General features: G+C 39.5%; 2 protein-coding genes and 1 long non-coding RNA gene across 6 annotated transcripts in view; 1 reads left to right on the top strand and 2 right to left on the bottom strand.

Annotated features, from left to right (window-relative positions):
• Positions 1–24,561, top strand: part of cep85l (centrosomal protein 85 like) — a 246,642-nt gene that overhangs the window by 129,860 nt on the left and 92,221 nt on the right. The gene's annotated exons all lie outside the window — the stretch shown is intronic.
• Positions 1–24,561, bottom strand: part of LOC116973265 — a 28,814-nt gene that overhangs the window by 3,650 nt on the left and 603 nt on the right. The window lies entirely within an intron of this gene.
• On the bottom strand, positions 9,254–10,554 carry pln (phospholamban). Its single transcript, XM_033021176.1, has one exon. It carries the CDS (start codon positions 10,460–10,462, stop codon positions 10,307–10,309), a length of 156 nt encoding a protein of 51 aa, XP_032877067.1. The 5' UTR covers positions 10,463–10,554; the 3' UTR covers positions 9,254–10,306.

Below are 24,561 nucleotides of genomic sequence, written 5' to 3'. Positions count from 1 at the left end.
TTACAGCTACATGCTCTGGTCTTTGAAATGTTCTATTTTAGGAATAAAAGTCCTGGATATCTATTCCTTCTATGTTTCTCATCACTTTATATACTTCTACTAGGTCACCCCTCAACCTCCAGATGTAGAGTACTTCTGATAATACTGTATGTAGAAACATATCTAAACTACACTTTTTTTTTAGGTCAATTCAACTTGTAATCGGTGTTTTGTGTGTGTGACGGTATGCACTGATACAACCTACCTAACAAGTTTAAAAAATAGATTACAATAGTCAGTAGAGTTGCATGAATGGTTGTATGCATATCACCACCTTTCCATCTACAAAAAAAAGCAGTTTGCAACAAAATGTTTCAATTGGAGGACATTTAGTTTCTGCAAAGAAAAAGATTTTCTGACCCAAAAGGTAGTATGTAGCTACAATAAAAGCACATAATGTGCGCTTCGACAGAAGTTCCACAAACATTTAACCTTTTATAATCTTTATTTCCTACAATGTGGCAGGAAGCCATTCCCCCTCAGAATGTGGGACAAGCAGAGGAAAGGTTCTTGTGCGCACAAAACTAAGCAAGTTTATTATACTCTGTTTGATCCCTTAGAATTGGTCCCTTTAATTGGTGCGCAATCTTTTCCTACAATGTTAAGAAGGGAATATCTGAAGTACATCTAATGCATGGAATTTAATTTCTGATTCTTGATGAATAAAGACAACAGTATGGGAATGGGGAGAAAACATGTTGGGGCTAAGCTATGATTTTATTGATTGTCGGAAAGGTTTGAGATGCTGATTTGGCTTACTCCTGCTCCTGTATTTCGTGTTTTTATTCCAATCTACTTCAATGTAGTCCCATCTGTGAGTTCCTAAACACATAAAACTGTCCAAATGTTAGGATTAAGCCATGATTACGATTTTGGTTAGCAGAGATGCAGCGATTGCTAGATAAATTAAGAACACTTAATTTGCATCCACCATATCCACGTTTGTTGGTATTTCAATCAGTCTAGGGATGAATTTGTCAGTTGCAATGACAAGGTTCTAAGGTGAGAGTGTGGTTACATTATCTGTTCAGAAAATGCACCATAATTGAAATATTGCACCAGAAGCCACAGGCTTTCCATACATTAATATCCATTCTTCATTTTATTTTCTACATTTCATATTCAGAATGTATAATTTTGGAATCCAAGGTTCTTTATTTTTAGATAGAAGTTGTTTCACTTAGCAATGTCTTGCTTTTATTTGGAGATGTCCAGACAATGCCTATAATTGGTGGGCAGATCTGCAGGTATTATGATCAGTGAAGCAACAGTCCGTTATAGTGGTGAGAAATGTTATTTCATGATTTAAAAAAAAGTCACATTCTTGATGAATAAAGACAATGAGACAATGTAGAACAGGCATTTTCAATTGTGTGAAAATGACAATGAAAATGATTTACCTGTTGTGTGTTTAAGAAGGAACTGCAGATGCTGGAAAAATCGAAGGTAGATAAAAATGCTGGAGAAACTCAGCGGGTGGAGGCAGCATCTATGGAGCGAAGGGATAGGCGACGTTTTGGTCGACGAAATGTCACCTACTTCTTCGCTCCATAGATGCTGCCTCACCCGCTGAGTTTCTCCAGCATTTTTATCTACCTGTTGTGTGTGCTGCTTTGTTGTAGCTCATGTTTGTCTGGATGAATACTAAGTCCAGATGGCCTATTCAGAGGCCTTGGTGAAACAATCCTTGAGCTAATCGCTATGAATGGCCCAAGAATGGGATCCTGGCAAGTACATAGCTGTCAGGTAAGAGGGGCAAGGTTTAAAGGATTAAAAGATGTGTGCAGCAAGGTTTTTACAGGTGGGTGCCTGGAATGCGCTACCAAAGGTTGTGGTGGAAGCACATATAATAGTGGCTTTTAAGGGGCTTTTAGATGGGCACATGAATATGGAGAGTTATGGATCGCATGCAGGTGGATGAGATTAGTTTTTTCTTGGCATTATGTTCAGCACTGATATTGTGGGCTGAAGGGATTGTTCCTATGCTGTACTTCCCTATGTTTTATGTTCTCCATATCCATCAATCAACATCATAAAAACTGATTATTGTTTATTATCACCTTACATTTTTGGTGGAAGCCTGCTGTGTGCAAATCCAAGGTGTATTTCAGACAACGAAACATTAAATATATTACAAAAGTATTACATTCACTGGAAAGTACTTGGGAATCATTTGTTACCTTGCAAGGTGCTATATAAATGATAAATTATTTTGTTTTTTATTACATTTTCTCCTGAATCCTTTGTTTAATTTGTTCTGTCATGGTTTGTTGGCAAGTATTTCCTCCAAACCTCAGAGAATGCCAATGTCACTTATTGCTATTTCAGAATCCTCTGCAAAATGAGCATATCCTTCCAGTACAATTTTCCCATGCTGATATTTATAAAAATGTACTGAATCATTTTCCTATCATAACGTTACAGGAGGTGAATCAAATATTTCATAGCTAGTCTTATAAATATGAGCTGTGACACAGTTAGCATCACTGCTAAGTGCATGAAACTGATGTTTCCTGGAGTGGAATAGAATTGCAATTTATTTCGTAATTTACCTGCACCACTCCAGAGAAACGACCAAATATGAATTGTCCTTTTGTGTATTAACTGTTTTTATACTCAGTGAACAATGTCGTTCCCATGCAATATTGGTTTAAGGGGAGGACAGGAAACATTAGTCTGTGTGCTTTCAAACTCTCAATGCAGAGACTGATAGACTTTTGTAAATGAAGACAATCGGGGATATTGGGCTAGTGTAGGAAAATGACAGGAGCAGAAGATCCGCCACGGCCTTATTGACTGGCAGAATAGACACAAGAGGCTGAATAGCCTACTGCTGCTTATCTTTTGAATCATGCTTAGGGTTGAGCATCAGTGTGGCCAGCACTGCTTGTTCTGCTGAGCTAAATTGAAAAGGGTCCTTCCTGGTCCCCCTTGAACTACAAGTATTTATTCAAATCCACTCTTTCGGGCTTTCACTTGATTTCTTGAACTCAGTGCAGACAGCCAAACATATCACCCCATTCCATGCCCTTCATTGATGTTTGGACCACTGGCCCCCCCTTTCCCCACTCGAGCCTGGTTAAAGCCTCTTGCAGCAAATCTAATTGTGAATTGATCTAGGGGAAGGTATAAAATAATTCATCAAAAGGGCAATGGAATGTATGTCGGTAATATATTGCCAACAAGTCCAATTGTGGATTCTCAATCAGCTGTACAGTTTTATGTTCTGTGGTCTTGAAATTAAATTTTACATCAAAGTTGCACCAAATGTGCAAAGTTATTAATCTGCTCCCACTGAAGAAATACCATACTTCTGACTTTAAAAATAAAGTAGGTTTGTATTATGTGACAGAAGCAAATGGTGGATATTTTGCAGAATTGGGAAACATGATCCACGTTAGGAAATATTGAATGTAAAACATTCAAAGAACACTTTAGTACAATATTATTAAATGGTACTGCACTCTGTTTTGTTTATTTTAAAAGAAATTGAACATATACAGTATAAACTGTACAGACCAGGCAAGTCCATGTTTAATCCTTGATGTGTGCTCAGTTTACTGAATTAAACCACAGACATGAAGCATCGGTTAAGGATAGGTCTAATTTTACTGTTGATGGTAGACACAAAATGCTGGAGTAACTCAGTGGGACAGGCAGCATCTCTGGAGAGAAGGAATGGTTGATGTTTCGGGTTGAGACCCTTCTTCAGTTAGTTTTACTATAATGTTTCCCCTTGACAGGAGACTGTAATTGTCCACATGATCACTCCCCTTTTTCAGAAGAATGGAAAAGGCAATGGCAAAAAATATGAAGGCTAAGTAGATTTGATTTGCTACTCCAAAATTCTTCCCCTGTAATTGACTGTATGGATCCTTCAGTAACAAAAGGCAGATGGAAACCATTTGGCCCATTGTGGAGGAAAGTAAAATTGCATTCCACAGCAGCGACGATGCCAAGATCGCATCTTTGTGAAGAATAGAACATAGCTTACGTGCTGCATTCTAATGTGCACTTAGAACAAAGATCTGTTCAATCACATCTGCTCTTGTGATCTGAATATCATAAATTATCTTTAAAGAAAATATGCGAGAAGGCTCACTCAGTGGTGATAAGCAAATTAACAGTGATTTATGCAGATCGTCACCCCCTGCTATTAAACACGCCTATGCTCTTTACATATTGCAGCAATTTTTAATGTTTTCACTGCAACTTATTTCAGTTTCACAAATGAAGTTTTATTGGAATCTACCTCTTCATTGAGAATGTATCACAGTTTCTGGCCTTTAGATTTTTTTAGTTAGTTTAGTTTATTGTCACGTGTACTGAGGTACAGTGAAAAGCTTTTTTTTTACCTTATTTGTGCAAATGTTGCCTAATCTGTGCAAGACACCCATTGGGATATGTACAGCCACTCTCCTTCTCACCCAGCAAGTCTCCTGTCTGCTACATGATTCTACTGGGTTGTATGCAAAACAAAGCATTTCACTGTAACCAGGTTCATGTGACAATAAAATATCATTCAATTAAATTACTCAGTGGTATTTTGGTTTTGCAAACTTTGCAATGGAAGTAAAATAATTCAGCATTTTTGACCAGGGCGTAAATTGCATCTTTTTGTATTCACGCTTTCTTTTTAATTGTGGCTGAGTGACCTTTCCCATCCATGCCTTCATTGGAATCTTGTATGATCTTCCCTTTGCAGGGATTTCCATTTGCTATTGAGCTGAGAAGGGATCATATTAAGCCATTCCTTTTTCATTTTAATGGAGATGGGAGTGGGAGAGGGCAATTTCCTTACAGGGAAAAATACCCTCGCTTAAGTATAAATCTCGTATTAACCCAGGACAAAAAAAACCCAGCATGCTGGAAATGCACAAAAGATCAGCATATGTGGAAAGAGAAACTGATGTAATGTTTCAGGCTAGACAAAAATGCTGGAGAAACTCAGCGGGTGAGGCAGCGAAGGAAAAAGGCAACGTTTCGGGTTTCAGGCTGATAACTTTTCATCAGATATAACTGAAATGAAATTAACATGTAAAATGTGTTTCTCGCCCCACAAATACTACCTAATGGTCGAGTGTTTCCAATATAATCTCTCCTACTTCAGATTTCCAGATCTGCATTTTTTTTTCCTTTCTATGCTAACTAGGTTCCTTGAGGCATGGAAAAGACGGCTGTGGATAGGAAGCAAGGATTGCTTGATGGAAACAGCTAATGCAAACCTTGCTGTTAGGAGCAGGGGAGTGTATTTCCAGGTCACCAGGGTACAATATTAACCTTCCAACAGTTGCTAATTCTTAGTCAAATGCCGCCTTGATGTCCTGAAGTGATCTCTTCTATCTCTGCCACTTCCTTAAATTCATTAATCTATTTGAGTAACTCTCCTCACTGTTACTAACTCCCAGTCCCGTCTGGCCCCCAGCCACGATGTGAGACGACCCTTTGATCTTGCGCTTTCCAATCTACACCCTCATGCCACATGTCTTTCTGCCGAGCAACTCAGCTTGACTGTGATAGGGAAACGAATTACAAACAATAATCAAGTCCTGCTTTAAAATATTTAAGTGTCAGGGCATGAGGGACATCTGTTGCCAGCTGCTGAACTGCAACCTCATCCTCTATATGCTTGTAAAATTCCTTTCTATTAATATCAGTGCTCAAGCTATTGTTAATGACAGTAAGTGGGCAAGCCTTATAGCCCTGTCCCACAGTGCGAGTTCATTCCAAGAGCTCTCCCGAGTTTAAAAAAAAATCAAACTCGTGGTAAGCACGGAGAATCAACGTAGCAGGTAAGTTGGAGCTCGGGGACGTCTCTTAGCACTAACGGCAGCTACTCGGGAAGACTCACGTAGATTTTTCAACATTATGAAAAATGTCCACGAGAGCCCCGAGTACCATTACCGTAAATCTCCGAGTTTGAATCAGGGCAAACTCGGGAGAACTCGTGGAATGAACTCGTACCGTGGGACAGGGGTTTTATATTGGGACCTTTTCAGTTGCTCAAGTTTGTTAATTCACGGTAGCTCGGATCAATTTTTACTTTTGCTTATTTGTTCTCATGACATAAAAGGAGGCCATTTTGCCATCAAAACCATTCTAGCTCTCACCGCACATTCCTCAGACCTTACTTATTTCCCTTTAGCCAATTGTCTGTCACATGCCCATTAACTCCACTCTGATTGTTCTGCCATTCCATTACGCTAAGGAAAATGTACATTGCCCAGTTAACCTACTAACTCGTCTTCAGGATGTGGGGTCAAAATGGACCATTGAAGAAAACCCATACAGTCACATGGAGGACCTGCAAATTCCACTTCCCAGGTTTTTCTTGGCAGCCCTTCTTAAAAAGAGATGCAACATTAGCCACCATCTAGTCATTTGGCACCTTGCCTGTGCCTGATGGTATTCATATATCTCTTCCAGCACTCCTGCAATTTCTTCTCCAACTTTCCATAATGTCTTGGATATATCTGATCAATCCCAGCAGATTGATCTACCATCATACCTCTCACAACCTCCTCAACTGTAAAACGGATTGTCCTCAAGATATTTCCATTAACTGGCCTAAGTTCCCTATTCTTCAATTCTTTCTCCATGATGAAACCAGAGGAAAAATATGAATTGAGGCCCTTGCCCATCTCCTGCAGCCCCCACATATACAGTGGCTTGCAAAAGTATTCATACCCCTTGAACTTTTCCACATTTTGTCACGTTACAACCACAAACGTAAATGTATTTTATTGGGATTTTATGTGATAGACCAACACAAAGTGGCGCATAATTGTGAAGTGGAAGGAAAATGATACATGGTTTTCAAATTTTTTTACAAATAAAAAACTGAAAAGTGTGGCGTGCAAAAGTATTCAGCCCCCTTTACTCTGATACCCCTAAATAAAATCCAGTGCAACCAATTGCCTTCAGAAGTCACCTAATTAGTAAATAGAGTCCACTTGTGTGTAATCTAATCTCAGTATAAATACAGCTGTTCTGTGAAGGCCTCAGAGGTTTGTTAGAGAACATTAGTGAACAAACAGCATCATGAAGCCCAAGGAACACACCAGACAGGTCAGGGATAAAGTTGTGGAGAAGTTTAAAGCAGGGTTAGGTTATAAAAAAATATCCCAAGCTTTGAACATCTCACGGAGCATTGTTCAATCCATCATCCGAAAATGGAAAGAGTATGGCACAACTGCAAACCTACCAAGACATGGCCGTCCACCTAAACTGACAGGCCGGGCAAAGAGAGCATTGATCAGAGAAGCAGCCAAGTAACTCTGGAGGAGCTGCAGAGATCCACAGCTCAGGTGGGAGAATCTGTCCACAGGACAACTATTAGTCATGCACTCCACAAATCGGGCCTTTATGGAAGAGTGGCAAGAAGAAAGCAATTGTTCAAAAAAAGCCATAAGAAGTCCCGTTTGCAGTTTGCCACAAGCCATGTGGGGGACACAGCAAACATGTGGAAGAAGGTGCTCTGGTCAGATGAGACCAAAATTGAAGTTTTTGGCCTAAATGCAAAACGCTATGTGTGGCGGAAAACTAACACTGCACATCACCCTGAACACACCATCCCCACTGTGAAACATGGTGGTGGCAGCATCATGCTGTGGGGATGCTTTTCTTCAGCAGGGACAGGGAAGCTGGTCAGAGTTGATGGGAAGATGGATGGAGCCAAATACAGGGCAATCTTGGAAGAAAACCTGTTAGAGTCTGCAAAAGACTTGAGACTGGGGCGGAGGTTCACCTTCCAGCAGGACAACGACCCTAAACATACAGCCAGAGCTACAATGGAATGGTTTAGATCAAAGCATATTCATGTGTTAGAATGGCCCAGTCAAAGTCCAGACCTAAATCCAATTGAGAATCTCTGGCAAGACTTGAAAATTGCTGTTCACAGACGCTCTCCATCCAATCTGACTGAGCTTGAGCTATTTTGCAAAGAAGAATGGGCAAAAATTTCAGTTTCTAGATGTGCAAAGCTGGTAGAGATATATCCCAAAAGACTTGCAGTTGTAATTGCAGCGAAAGGTGGTTCTACAAAGTATTGACTCAGGGGGGCTGAATACTTTTGCACGCCACACTTTTCAGTTTTTTATTTGTAAAAAAATTTGAAAACCATGTATCATTTTCCTTCCACTTCACAATTATGCACCACTTTGTGTTGGTCTATCACATAAAATCCAAATAAAATACATTTACGTTTGTGGTTGTAACGTGACAAAATGTGGAAAAGTTCAAGGGGTATGAATACTTTTGCAAGCCACTGTATATAGCAATTTTGTTTTCCCATGGGCCGCATTCTCTCACTCTGGTACCCTTCTTCCCTTTAACATTATTTTAAAATCTCTTTGGATTCTCCTTGATCTTATCTGCCAGGGCAATATCATGCCCCCTTTGTTTTCCCACTTATTTTACTCATTATTCGTGTTCTTTAATCTCTATAATCCTGCAGAGATATACGTGATTCCCGCTGCCTAAAACTGACCCTTGCTCCATTTCCGTGACCGAGCCTCCACTTTTCTCATCATCCAGAGTTCCTTACTGCCACCTGCCATGGCCCTCACTCTAACAGGAACGTGCATATCTTGTGCTCTCAATATCACACTTTAAAAAAGCATTCCGCTTTCTGGATGTCCCCTTGCCTGCAAGCAACCTACTCAAATCGACTTTTGCACCTTCTTGTCTTTTACCATTAAAGATGTTTCAAACTTTAACCAATGGACCACATCTGTCCTTATCCATAACTATATTAAACTATATTAAAGCTAGTAAAACTGTGGTCACTGGAGGAAAGACTTGGGGCCAAGGAGGATCAAATTGGAGAGTTTGGGGAAGTTGGAGTGGAGTGGCCACAATGAGGAGGCAGTGATCAAGGACAACAATGCCTCTGCCCACCCATGTTTGTGGCTCTATAATTGTGCCTGGAAACTTGCTGAAAGGTCACAAAGCACCTATCCACCAATATCCGTACACTAATGTTTATGCAGCAGAATTCAGTTACCGACTGGGTTCTTGCGACTGGATCAAGACCTCTGTTCGTGAAGCCTGTGTGAATTAAATTACAGCAATCATCTTGCCTGCACAGGCAGCTTCTACTCATTGAAAGATGCAGTTCCACCTTTTTCTGTTCTTCATTATTGTTACTCAATTCAACAAATCCCCAACATATGTTGGTTTGTTAGTGCGAACATAAAGAAATAAGAAAAGTAAGAACTTGTTTGGAATTTTATTGCAAATTTTACATAACAGAATTTCAGGTACATGCAGCACAAAATATACTGATTTCCTAACACTTCTACTCTGAATGAGGACTTGAAGACAGATGCCAGCAATTACTTCTTTAGCAATTCACAACGGGAAATTGTAAGCAGAATTGATTGTTGGGACCATAATACTGGACACCAATTAAGAAATAGCTTCTTGTTGTATCAAATAGCTGTAGGGTCCTCTTAATTTAAACCTATACTGCAATAACGCTAAATATTTGTTCACTCACACATTAGCAAAGAATTGCTCAACAAGTGGAAATATGTACACAATAGTAACCTATGCTCATAAAATATTTTATTACATGCTAAACACTTCAGGACATATTGAAAAGGATGTGAAAACTGCTATATAAATGCAAGTCTTTATCAAATCACATTGTTCCTGACATGCAAAGACATTGACTTGCTGACTTGGTGTACAATCCCACAATAGGAGTTAATTTGTCATTATAATAGGAAAAGAAATAGTAAACCATTTTACACACATGTTGAATGTAGTGTTCATGTAGCCTCCAGAAATTGAATCTTCTCAAGCTGTTCACAATGTGCTCTTTTCAGTTCAATTTCAAAATATTTTCTACTCGTACATCTTGAATCCAAATGAAATGTTTGTGATAATCTGAACACATCTCCTGGAGCACACTGTACACCATCTTCTACATAGGCCATGGAGGGACTTTAATTTAAGGTATCGGACACAGCTCATAATAGATCATAGCATTTTATATTTGGTAAAGTGCATAAATGCTATTAGCCAAGACGGCCGCTAAAAACAAAACCGTCACAAGCATTAACTCTTTGCGCATATGCAATGGCCTATACTGGAGGTTTTCTCAACATTGTGAAGATTTACAGTTTGAAATAATCATGTTGAAACAAATGTTTGATAATGCATAATCTCGAGTAGTCTCAACTAAATGAACAGGACATAGACATTTTGATATCACAGTTTAGAAGAGATGTAGCAGTTTGTTAATAGAGTCCATGCCCCAGTGTTAAAACATCAGCAGCTTTATGATGTACATAAGAAGGAGACAAATAAGAATCAGAGTAAAATTGACAAAGAGTCCCTGTAGGTTTTGGCGGGTTTGTGGATTCACTTCAGAAACTCTTCGCATGGCAGAGCGGGTTAATTGCTGAACTGTGTCCATGGTGATTCAGGCACAGGTTATAAGAGATTTGAAGACAAGCGTGAAAGGCGTAGAAAGTGCAGAAGCTGCTTTTTGTTCTTTGACTAGGAGATCTAATGAGGCAGGCAAAGGAAATGTGCAAAAGTGAACAAACAAGGAAAACAAATAAGTGAACTGCACAAGTACATCAAAGATTATTATTAGTACTTTTGGGATAATCCCAGCAATGCATAGAGAGTTAACTGTTCATTCAAACAAACTCTGGGCAATATTTACATTTTGTGCACTAAATGTGTTAGGTTATATTGAACAGAATGTGCTGTTTTATGAATAACAATCCTCTCTGGGGAACTCTTATATCATTAATACAAAAGCTCTAAATTATTTAGGTGGTTATGTAAGAACAGTATTCATAGGCACAGCATTTGTGACTGATCTCTTGCTCTGGCCTGATCCCCCAGCATCTTTCTGGAAAAGCCAAGTGCTTCTTTTGATGTTGAAATTCATATTTGGAATACTATCCTCACATTCCAAACTATTGGTGGATTATTTAGTATTACACAAAACTATTTTGTTATAGCTGATATGCTTTCAAATTGGTGGTGTCTACTGGATAGAAATTTGTTCTTGGCCATATGCCAAGAACATGTATGAAAGTATGAAAACATCCCCTCCCCTTCCCAGTTCTCCTACCAGTCTTATTGTCTCCGATTACATTTTATCTCTGTACCGCCCACTCCCCTCCTGACATCAGTCTGAAGAAAGGCCTTGACCCGAAATGTCACCCATTCTTTCTCTCCAGAGATGCTGCCTGTCCCGCTGAGTTACTCCAGCATTTTGTGTCTACCTGCTAAGTATGAAATGCAGTCAAGTAACTGCTTGCAAAATCCATTTCAATTAAACTTTTATTCTGAACCACTTCAAGGAGTAGAACATAACATGCATCCATGGCTTTTTGTCCATTCAGCACCAGAGACGGAGTATGAATGTCCACCTCTGCATATTCAGAACATAAGATCTTTACACTGGGACATAGACATTGATCTCTCACATACACAGATCTTTTATTCATTTGAATGCTGCATCAGAATTCCAGATTAACTTGCTCCCATTTGACCCCAAGAAGGCTGTACAGGAAATTTGTGGTGCACACTCATGGTGACTTCAGTGAGCAGTCAGCACTAACCCAACTCTATCTTGTTTCAGCATTGAGTCTAATTTCACATACGGCTCTGGTTCGCTGGTGCTAAATAAAATCAGCCTCATTTTATGGCATCTTGGTCAGTTGCATTGAAGGGCCTTTTTCCATCTGTACGACTCTAAATATTTTAAAGAGGAGGCAAATTGTGCATGCAACCATTGGTTAAGTCTTAATTAGTAAGGGTGTCGGGGGTTATGGGGCGAAGACAGGTGAATGGGAATGGGATGAGAGGGAAAGGTAAATCAGCCATGATTGAATGGCGGAGTAGATTTGATGGGTTAAATGGCATTATTCTGCCCCTGGAACATATAATCAAGTCCTTTGAAAGGCAGAAGCCAAACTTTTCTTTAAAGTGTAGCTGTGCAATCTCTGACTGCTGTTATCATGGTCTGGACTGCAGCGTTGAAAGTAGTTTTGAAGCTCTTATGGCGCCACAACCATTAGCTCTGCAGATTTACTAGAACTGCTCGAGGAAGTGGCAGCAATCCTATAGAATGTGAATCACTGCCTTCTCTCAGGATGGCAAGTTTTTAAATGTATTAATTTTATCTGGGTCTGGACAGTACTTGCAAGACAAATGTACATGATCCCACTCCAGCCACTTTGTCATTGTCCAACAGTATCTGTTGGTCTATCTATCACAAGCCACGTTGTAGGGAAGCACAGCTTAGGAACAGCAGGACGGGCAACGACTTGAGGAATACTAGCATAAAGGAAATTAATCGTTAACCAGTTAGTGACTCCATGTCTGAAGTCATGCTCGGATATTTAAATGCAGTGTTGAATATTGCGTTAGCTTTTATTGAGTTAGTGTGGTGAAGTGGACGTTATAACATGTTCAAAACTTGTGGAATGGTGATATTGAAACATTGGTGGAAAGGTGAAATTGGGGTTTCTAGGATTGTGATTTTTAAAAGCTCCAATTAGTTATTATTTGCCTGCTCACTCGAACAAACTTCACCATTTACAAGACCATAAGACAGGAGAAGAATTAGGTTATTTGGCTCTTCGGATGACAACAAGGTCCTTCTGCAGCTGTACAGGGCCCTAGTGAGACCATATCTGGAGTATAGTGTGCAGTTTTGGACTCCAAATTTGAGGATTGGAGACCAATTCTTGCTATTGCGGGAGTGCAGCGTAGGTTCACAAGGTTAATTCCCGGGATGGTGGGACTGTCGTATGTTGATAGAATGGAGCGGCTGGGCTTGTATACTCTGGAATTTAGAAGGATGGGAGGGAATCGTTTTTAAGTTTATTAAGGGATTGGACACTCTAGAGGCAGGAAACATATTTCCGATTTTGGGGGTGTCCAGGACCAGGGGCCACAGTTTAAGAATAAGGGGTAGGCCATTTAGAACGGAGATGAAGAAAAACGTTTTCACCTAGAGAGTTGTGAATCTGTGGAATTCTCTGCCTCAGAAGCAGTGGAGGCCAATTCTCTGGATGCTTTCAAGAGAGAGTTAGATAGAGCTCTTAAAGATAGCGGAGTCGGGGGATATGGTGAGAAGGCAGGAACGGGGTACTGTGAATGTGGATGATCAGCCATGATCACAGTGAATGGCGGTGCTGGCTCGAAGGGCCACATGGCCTACTCCAGCATCTATTGTTAATTGTCTATTTTCTATTGAATCAGCTCCACCATTCGATCATGGCAGATCTATTATTCTCTCTCAACCCCATTCTCCTGCCTTCTCCCTGTAATCTTTGACACCCTTACTAATCACCTAGTCTCCATTGTTCATCTTTAATTTTCTACCTCATTCATCACTCCCTACGTGACAGCTTTTGATCACAGCTTTGCCCACATTGGTGGCAAGGTTAAACAGTACACCAGACACTGTCAAACTTGCACACTTCCTATAGTTTTGCAAGGCTTCTCCCGAGAGGGACAGGCAACAGGAGTACCTGTACTTTGGGGGAGAAATAAGGAATTGTAGATGGTGGTTATCGAAAATACTGGATAGGAGACATTTCAGGTCGGACTCTTCCACAGACTTTCTTCAGTCAGAAGAAAGGTCCCAATCCTAAACGCCATAAATGCATGTTCACCAGGGATCGTGCCTGACCCTCTGAGTTACTCCAGCATTTTTTGTCTTTTCTTGCTGTTTTCGCGTGATCTTGAATTGATGATGCTCTGGAGAGCAGCATTATATGCACAATCTATTCATATGCAGGTTTTACACTGAGGTCAAGAGACGGGAGGTGAGAAGTAACGTCTTTGAAAAGAGCTCATGCATTGGTAGGCATGGCTGATACTACAAAATTCAGGCTTTGTGGGTTGAAGGGAATGTTTCCATGCTGTATCTCTATGTCTCCGACTCTGTGACTGTCAAGTATCATTCTGTGCATCAATCAGCAACAAATCTGCAAGTGAAATAATCACTTTAAATCACACTGTTCAGGCGAATGTGTCCTTTCTCCTAAACACTGGGTACTCTCATGCATAAAATTAGCTTGTTTGAGATCTAATCAGTGCAGATACGAGGATTGATGTTACAGGTTGCTTAAACTGCCTAGTACTGGCATACAAGATAGATGCAAGTTGTTGTGCCCTTTCCAATATGGCACAAGGTTTTTTTTTTTATGTTTGTATGCATCTGTCATTATTTGGAACTAATTTTGTGTCTGGAATGCCAGTCAAATTTTACGGCTCCTGACAAGCAATTTTGAATGAAGGTGAAATGGAAAATTGACTGCTCCTGAGGTGAAGTTCAGCATTGAACTCGGATCAGGTTGCTGATGACGATTTATAACAGGGTTATTTACAGATAGGAAGAAATGTGTCTCCATACAGAAGTGAAGGACACACGTGCCCAGCGCTAAAATAGGCTGCACGGTAGAAGGACAAAATCCCACTTCACCACCTCAGTGAGCTGGTCTTGTAAACTAAATGTCTATATCCCTGAACTTGACATAGAATAACTTGTTTCCTTCATCCATGCATTTATTTGGCTCACTTCTCTTCAAATTTCAAGTCAATGGGATAACAGATGCACTTTTGACAATTGCAGCCTCAATGTTGCAATAATTAAGTCAGAAGACTAAAAGGGATCAGACTGCGAACAACATTCAGTTCATAAATGCTCAGCAGGCTGTTTTATATCATCTTGTACCGGACAGTTTTTTTTTACCTTTTGAGAAAAGTATTGCCTGTGATTCAGTTTAAATTGGTATTTGTTTCATGAACTTAAGTAAAGCGTTCAACAAGGTGCCGCATGGTAGGCTGCTCTGGAAGGTTAGATCTCATGGGATCCAAGGAGAGATAGCTGAATGGATAGCAAATAGGCTCCATGGAAGGAAGCAGAGGGTCATGGTGGAAGGTTACTTCTCAGTATGGATACCTGTAACTAGTGATGTGCCACAGGGTTCGGTGCTGAGCCCGTTACTGTTTGTCATCTGCATCAATGATTTGGATGAGAACATACAGGGCAAGATTAGCAAGTTTTATGATGATACAAAAGTTAGTGGTTTTGCAGATAGTGAAGATGGTTGTGAACGATTGCAGCATGATCTGGATCGATTGGCCGGGTGGGCAGGAATGGTTGATGGAATTTAATACAGAGAAGTGTGAGATGTTGAATTTTGGGACGTCGAACAAGGGCAGGACATACACAGTAAATGGTAGGCCTCTTGGTAGAGTTGTAGAGCAGAGGGATCTAGGAGTACAAATGCATGGTTCCATGAAGGTCGAGTCGCAGGTAGAGAAGGTGGTCAAAAAGACTTTTGGCACTTTGGCCTTCATCAGTCAGAGTATTGAGTATGGAAGTTGGGAGGTCATGTTGCACTTGAATAAGACGTTGGTGAGACCGCATTTAGAATATTGTGTTCAGTTCGGAGCACCATGTTATAGGATAGATATTGTCAAGCTTGAAATGGTTCAAAAAAAGATTTACGAGGATGTTGCCAGGACTAGAGGGTGTGAGCTATAGGGAGAGGTTGAGTAGGCTGGGTCTCTATTCCATAGGAGGAGGATGTAGGAGGTGCGTGGGAGGATGAGGGGTGATCTTATAGAGGTGTACAAAATCATGAGAGGGATAGATCGGGTAGATGCACAGAGTCTTTTACCCAGAGTAGGGGAATCAAGAACCAGAGGGCATAGGTTCAAGGTGAATGGGAAAAGGAATCAGAGGGGTAACCTTTTCACACACAGGGTGGAGGGTGTGTGGAACAAGCTGCCAGTTGAAGTAGTTGAGGCTGGGACTATCCCATTGTTTAAGACACAGTTAGACAGGTACATGGATAGGATATGTTTGGAGGGTTATGCACCCAAAAGCAGGCAAGTGGGACTAGGGTAGTTGGGACATTGTTAGCCGATGTGGTGAGTTGGGCCGAAGGGCCTGTTTCCACACTGTATGACTCTATGACTCCACAAAGTGTTTCATCACTGACATTCCATGTCAAGGTCAGACAAAGTCACAGCTCTTGAATTTCCATTTGCCTGCATGCTAAATGTAACTTGGATTTAAAAGGTCTTCCCTTGATTTTCTGCAACAACTACATGATTTGGCTACAGTTGGGAAACACAGAATCGATGGAAATGACACTTTGTGACTTACATTTGTAGGTCAATTAGCAGAGTACAGACATTATCTGTCATTTTTCTGTTGTGTGGTAGAAGCTATAATTAGGTATGACATTAGAATGGATATGCCAAGTATTTTTTCTAAATGTAAGCCAATAAATGAGGTTAAGATATAATAAATGTATTTACTTACTTAATATATCACAGGGAAAATCCTTATTTAAAAAGAAAATGTAATTTGGATCATTAAAATCAGGAGCAGTCAACTGATTGAGATTGAATAGCATTTGTAAACTGTAGAATATTGATAATACTGTCATTTATCAGTGGCTCAGTGCCAAGTTGCAGCTGCACTTCAAATAAGACATTGCCTTACCCGATATCTAATACAGGTTTTTTTTTGGAAAATCAAGTCATATCATTGATCCACTGAGCTGCAGTTCATTGATTTACCAGAATCTATAGACACGTTGGTGCAGACGTACATAAATATTGAAACTAATAAGTTGAAGGGAAACATTTCCCATATTTGAGACTTTCAGATTTCTACACTTGGACCCACAAAGTGGAGATAGGTCAATAGGTTAGGTATGTTCTTCATTAGATCATGTGATAGGAGCAGAATTAGGCCATTCGACCCATCAAGTCAACTCTGCCATTCAATCATGGCTGACCTATCTCTCCGTCCTAATCCCATTCTCCTGCCTTCTCCCATAACCTCTGACAGCCGTGCTAATCAAGGTCTTACTGAATAGCTGAACATACTTGTGTGACTGTGCTGACTGTTCTACTTCACGTTCATGCATTCTTATTATATTAACTCAGTGCAGCTCCACACTTGTACTGGTACAATGCCTATAAAAATTACAGACAACATTTAAATTCAATTAAATGTAATTATATTCTATTTTGACAAAGTCGTAAATGGAGCACTTGCAAAACTTGTATTTACATAAAGCTATAGCTGCATAATTATTGTAGGGAATTTTATAACTTTTAAGAGGATCATAATATTGTTTAAGAGGTGTAAAATTGAGTCCAATTATTGAATCTGGCCCATTTTATTTACACTGCTTTAGGCTGCAATTGGCTATACCAGGGCTGAAATGAGCTATCATAGAGCTTACATGTTATGAAAACAGTATCAACCTTTATGGGATTTGGACCATATTCAATCCAGTCTGCTGTCTGTGGACCTGTTGATCCTTTGGTCTATAAAAAACATGGCTTAATTGAGCTGGATACTCAGGGCTTATCCCACCAGCTCAGCAGTCCTGAAAATAAACCCATGCTATCAAGGTCCTCCTCAGAACTGAGAAACGCCACCCCAAACATTTATATTGCTATTCCTCCCTCGTGGTGGGCACACATCTCAAACTCATTTCCCAGTGGCACTGGGAAAGAACTGCAGATTCATGAAGATGGTTTAGCATCACTAATTACTGATGAACAGACTTGCTGTGTCACTCATGTCCAACCTCGAGAATGAATTACTAACAAAAAAAGATTCAAGTATATATACAAAACTCTGCTCTAATATGACCCATTCACACTCTCTGGTCACACAGTTTATGTTATAATTCTTTACTTTTTAATCCTAGATCAGCCTCAGTTGTAAAAATTAATTGAACTGAAATATTCTCTCCACAGATGGTGCCCGACCTGCTGACTATTTCCAATTTATTCTGTTTTATTTTAATTTCAGATTACTGACATTGCTGTTTTTGTACAAAAACTTTGTTTTGTAATTACGGAACCGATACATTAATCATATCTTGAATCTTTCAGAGTCCTGCTCAACCTAACCAATTCAAGTTCAAGTTCAAGTTAGTTTATTGTCATGTGTCCCTGTGTAGGACAATGAAATTCTTGCTTTGCTTAAGCACACAGAAAATAGTAGGCATTTACTACAAAACAGATAAATGTGTCCATATACCATGATATAAATATATACACACATGAATAAATAAACTGATAGTGCAAATAACAGAAAGTGGTTGGTAATAATCAGAGTTTTGTCCGAGCCAGGTTTAATAGCCTGATGGCTGAGGGGAAGTAACTATTCCTGAACCTGGTTGTTGCAGTCTTCAGGCTCCTGTACCTTCTACCTGAAGGTAGCAGGGAGATGAGTGTGTGGCCAGGATGGTGTGGGTCTTTGATGATACTGCCAGCCTTTTTGAGGCAGCGACTGCGATAAATCCCCTCGATGGAAGGAAGGTCAGAGCCGATGATGGACTGGGCAGTGTTTACAACTTTTTGTAGTCTTTGTAGTCAATTGTTCAGTTCGGATGAAAAGAAACATAATTTGGATATGGCATGAGTGGTAGCAGAGGCAGCATATGTTTACAGATCCCAATGTTAAACAACTGAAGGTTGTGACTATCACAATGGGATATTTGAGGCACTAGAGGGTTGAACCTAAGGTGGGAATGATCTTGCAGGAGCAGCTGTAAGGACCAAACAGGTGACACAAGGAACCACAGATGCAGGAATCTTGAGTTTAAAAAGTGCTGGAGTAACTCAGCAAGTCAGGCAGCATCTGTGGTGGGAATGGGCAAGTGCAGTCTGGAGAAAGGTCCCGACCTGGAATGTTTCCTATCTGTTCCTTCCACAGATGGCCTGCCTATCACTGCATTTTACTCAAGAGCAACCAGGAACTTTCTTTTATTGACATATTAATCACAGCAGACTTCTTCTCATCATTTCCTTCAAAATTCCAAGCTTTGTACCTGAACTCTACTTGCTTTCCAATTTATTGTCCTTTCCCACCAATCTTTTTTACTGCCATAGGATTGTATTAACCATTGACTGGAAGATAAAAAATGGTCTCTTGCCTACACCATCTTAATTTTTAAGATGTATGCTCTGGGGTGGTAGTGGGTGTGTTGTTAGTTGGAAGAATAGTTTTTCATATCGGTGTGTAAGATGATTTACTTTGTCGGGATATGACCAGACTGAAATAATTCAATTTGATTATTTTACTGCATGCTATCACTGCCATGGGATTTGAGAAAAACATGTGATGTGAACGTGGGGACTTGCAAATGTTAACAGCTGGCTATATTTACAGCCTCGTGATCTACATCACTGTTCCACAATGACTGGAATGCAGATACTACACCGCTGATAATTCTGTCACACGGTCGTTGTGAAGCTTGTTTACTTCCTACAGTCCTATTGTAGAATATGAGCTAACAATGAAATTATTCAAGGAACCAACATTTTCCTTCCTTATTGTTGCATAGGAATTGTATCGTTATTGAGGTGTCTACTCCTGAGTATAATAAAATGGTGGTTTCATTTTGAATCAAAACCCTGATCAATTTATTTAGTCAATATAAAAAATAGACCAGTGCAAAATAGCAAAAACATATGCTGAGACTTGGCTGCTGCACAGGCTGTACTATGATCAAAATGTTGCATTCTTTCAAAATCTCCTGGAAACTTTATTTTATTTGAATATATTGCTGACTTTGTTCTATGTTTAATTAAATTTACTGGAACCATATTGTGTTGAATGGCAGCTACCAACAGTGGAATGCCATAATGGTCATTTTTCAAAAGGAAATTATTACAAACTAATTAGGGTCATGCCTTACTTAATTAGATTCTATGTTTTGCTTCAGATAATAAGTTTAATGCAATAAAAACAATCTTTGTCTTTCATATTCCACTTCCAATTTAAACGGGTTTCACTCATTCAGCTTTTGCTGGTCTGAGGTTTACGTTAATGGGAAATACGTTTTGAGTAACGAAAACTCAAAGTATTCTAAACAAACTCACATGGTATTAAGCCATCAATGCTTCTACAACATAGTTGACATTTTACCTTTTCTATATCATACTGTAAAAATATCTTGGCATGATTTTGTTTTACAGTGGAATTTTACAGGTTACATTTTGAACCAAATGGGATTAGTTAGGAAGACTCATGTTCTGACCAAATTTGGACAATACACCACTCATCTGTGCACAGTTGCTCATGCACTGTAAAACATTTTGACAATGATAATAACCTTGTTTCCTGCAATGTTGGCACGAACATTTCTAATATTCATATGGCTTACAGTGTGATTCATTGTGGTGATGGAGATTTGAAAGATCTTGTTGTGGGTTTATTTTTATATAACCTAATCTGTCTGATTTCATGAGAGGTTAGATGCCAACATGTTGCTGGTGTTTAATGTGTAAGTATTTGATGAGGGGAGGTCTCTGTTGAGATGCCCCCTTTTTGCTTTGAGGAGTATTTATCGGCATGATCATTCTCCAAACCGAATGAGGAAGAGATCTGCAATTCATTTGTATTTAACACACACACACACACACACACAGCTTTTCATGTGATTAACTGGTTAATTTTTCAGGTTTTATTTCTAACAGATAAATCTTTATTCTGACTCGTGTTGGTCTCAAAGGATTTGGCTGAAAACAATAAATAGTGCCACATATATCAATTGTAGTGTCTGCAACTGTGGACTCTGGGTCAACATAGTTATGAAGGCCTCAAGAATGTGCTTAGAGCATAACTCTGCTGTGTGTAGAGTATGTACAAGATGTATTCTAGAGAGAGTTAAATATAGCTCTTAGGGCTAACAGAATCAAGGGATATAGGAAGAAAGCAAGAATGGGGTACTGATTCTGGATGATCAGCTATGATCATTTTGAATGGCGGTGCTGGCTCGAAGGACCGAATGGCCTACTCCTGCACCTATTATCTATGTTTCTAACTCTTCATCTGCATGCTCTTTGTAAATAGATAAAAGTCCACCCACAGTTGGTGCGGTGTGATAGATTCATTATGACAATGACCCTCAACTACTAGCATATATGTAATCCTCCAATGCTGATTTGCCTCTTTTGAAAAAAGTGAAGTTAACAATGACAAGCATTACAATACTTTTGAGTTTGTAAATCCAACCACACTATTGTCTTTTTAATTTCCCACATTGATGAAACTGTCTTCTGTGACTTAATACACATTTTTTTCAAGACTTGATTTGTAGTCAATCAACTATGAACATTTTGGTAGCACTTTCTGGTATTGCATTGATTTATGTGTTGAATTATTATTTCTGGGACCAGGTCTCCTTATGGAACAGAAGGTACACACAAAATAATTTGGGTTGCAATGAATGGTTTTGCTTTGTAAATTTATATAAACTTGCAAATTGATGTGACATGATGTTCTTACTTTCTTACCCATAGCTGAAAGTTACACATGGGACTAACTTTGGTTCAACTAAAATTAACGCCTAGAATGTTAATTATCAAATAATCTGTTATAACCTGGTTAGAAGGAAAGATTTTGCATCAATTATTGGAGATGCAGTGTTTACTTTCAAGGCAACATTGTGCCTGCCGTCTAATACCACTGCTACCATCAGAGCTAAAGATTTAATAAAATGGCTGCCGGCTTGTCCAGAGCTACTGATTTCTGACAGTAGAAAATGTGAAACCTGAAGCTTAAAATAAAACTGTTATACAGAGCTGAAATATTGCTGTGATTGTGATGGCAACAGATTTCCCTTCCACCAGTGGGTGACCCACTGCTCATTTCAGCAAATTCTCATGGGTGCCTGTTGCTCAGTAACCAGGGCTGTGATCATCCAAACCTCAATGTACACGTATCTTGGCTTCACAGAGTAAATGGTGGATGTTTCACCTGTTCCTACTTGACCCACCAATCAGCTCACCAAATCAATGACCCAATAAAGAAACACTTTCAACCTCCCTCTGGTTCAATTGGGTGAATGATGCTGTCATTTTGAACGTTGCTGAACCTTGAAGTCTGTTTGGAGAGTCTGAAGAAGGGTCTCGACCCGAAATGTCACCCATTCCTTCTCTCCAGAGATGCTGCCTGTCCCACTGCGTTACTCCACCTTTATGTGTCTATCTTTGGTTTAAACCAGCATCTGCAGTTCCTTCCTGCACTTGAAGTCTGTTTCATTGTTTGGGTCCTTAAGAAGGTAAAGGGCTGTTGCATAATACCATATGGTAGGTTTGCTGATGACATAACCGTGTAAGAGATGTGGAATTAAGTAATGGCATAAAAATGGCACTACCCTGTATTGAATCAGATATGTTTCAGGCATCCTAGGAATAAAGGATATGGATTTCTAAAAATAGCATTCAATGTATTAATTAAAAAACAGATCCAGTGATATGCAAATCTAACCCCTCAATTTTAATGTTTAACCAAGGGGTGGATCGTTTCAGCTATGTAGCTTCCTTCTGCTTGATGTATTTGGTATAGAATTTGTATTCACCAATCTAATCACTACAATTAGGAGAAAGTAACAAGGAGGTTAGAACAAACCTGATTTCTATAGCATTCTACTGTGAATCTTAATGGACTGGAATAAACATCAGATTTTTAGTTTAGTTTATTGTTACGTGGACAGTGAAAAACTTTGTTGCGTGCTATCCAGTCAGTGGAAAGACTATACATGATTACTGTCAAGCCATTCACAGTGTACAGATTTCTGAGTGCATCATTTTGGTGAAGGACAAATAGCAATCAAAAGACAGTTTGTCTCCATCACATATTGGGCTGCAATTGGCTGGAGTCTTTGTAAAGATACCCAAGATGAAACGTATTATCCTGCTTTCATTAGCAAAACATCTCGCTCAGTACTGGTCCCCCTCGTGTTATGAACACTTGACTTATGTACAGTCCGTAGATAGATATGAATGTTAGTGAGACCAATGGGATAAATTTGTCTGCTGCTCATGCCTGGGAATTCAGTTCATGGCTTCATTGCTGACTTTTGATTGATTGATTGATTACTTTATTAATCCCCTTATTCAGGGGAAATTCTGATGTGACTTGCGAACTGTCAGACTTATGAACGGATCACAGGAACGGAGCCCTGACATATTCTGGGGAGAACCTGAAGAATTATTCAACTAAAATTTCACAAATGTAAAATCAAAATCTAGGGTGGCACAGTGTCGTGACTGGTAAAACTGCTGCGTCTCAGCACTAGAGACCCAGGTTCATTCCTGACCTTGGATGTTGCCTTTGTGGAGTTTACACATTCTCCCTGTGACCATGTGCGTTTGCTCCAAGTGCTCCAGTTCTCTTCCACGTCCCAAAGGTGTGCAGGTTTATAGGTAAATTGGTTTCTGTGAAATTGCCCCAAATGTGTAGGGAGTGGATTAGAAAGTGGGAAAACATAGAAAATAGGTACAGGAGGAGGCCATTTGGCCCTTCGAGCCTGCACCACCATTCATTGTGATCATGGCTGATCATCCACAATCAGTAACCCGTGCTCCCCATACCCCTTGATTCCACTAGCCCCAAGAGCTCTATCTATCTATATCTAACTATCCAGTGAATTGGCCTCCACTGCCCTCTGTGGCAGAGAATTCCACAAATTCACAACTCTCTGGGTGAAAAGGTTTTTTTCTCAACTCAGTTTTAAATAGCCTCCCCTTTATTCTTAGTCTGTGGCCCTTGGTTCTGGACTCCCCCATCATTGGGAACATTTTTCCTGCATCCAGCTTGTCCAGTCCTTTTTTATAATTTTATACGTTTCTATAAGATACCCTCTCATCCTTCTAAATTCCAGTGTATACAAGCCCACTCTTTCCAATCTTTCCTCATAAGTACCAGTGTGAATGGCTGATCGATGGTTGGTGTGAACATGATGGGCTGAAGGGCCTTATGTCCATGTTATATCTCTAAGCTAAACTAAACAAAAGATCAGTCAAAATATGGGAACGTTGTTCAGATTTAAAAAATATATATTCTTCATAGTAAAATTGTACCAATATCAACAATTGAAGGTGAAGGTGCATAGTATTTTGTAATTTTCAAAAATGTGAGTAAATTTTCCATCATTACACAAATATAAGAATGTTGGGTGAAATTGTGCTCTCAATACAGAACTTTGCCAGAAGATCAAACCAAAAAATACTACCTGGAAGTTTGTGCAGCTCATTTTTTAATGATAATCATGAGAAGATTGGGACTTGGATGATTCAAAGTTGTGGATTTAATGTCCAATTCTTCAAACTATTCTAACCTCTCATGACGTACATCAATAATTCTTTACCTTTGTTGAATGTGTCTTGAAATACTTGACGGTGTTCAAAATAGTTGCAACTCTAATGGAGACAAACTGAGCTTTTCTCATTGCTGGCTTACAAGCTCAGTGTGGCAGTGATTTGATAAAAACCTTTAGGTTTTTAAAAAAAAATATGTATTTTTATCTTCAACACAGACCAAATACCTCACAACATTTTTCCCCAAAAGTTCATTTGAACAACTTTTCTAAAAATTATTTTATGCCAGTTAAAAATTATATAGGATCACTTTAACAATCAGTACATTGAAACACGATGTAACTATATTGACTTTTGTTGTACCTCCTCTCCTTTCCCAATGCTAAAGAC

The sequence above is a fragment of the Amblyraja radiata genome, chromosome 5 (assembly GCF_010909765.2).
Source record: "Amblyraja radiata isolate CabotCenter1 chromosome 5, sAmbRad1.1.pri, whole genome shotgun sequence".
In the NCBI taxonomy this organism is placed as follows: Eukaryota; Metazoa; Chordata; class Chondrichthyes; order Rajiformes; family Rajidae; genus Amblyraja; species Amblyraja radiata.
This window is presented reverse-complemented; position numbering and strand designations above follow the sequence as displayed.

Excerpts from the sequence above, each read along its gene's own strand:
- pln (XM_033021176.1), bottom strand. The coding sequence starts at position 10,462 with ATGGACACAGTTCAGCAATTAACCCGCTCTGCCATGCGAAGAGTTTCT.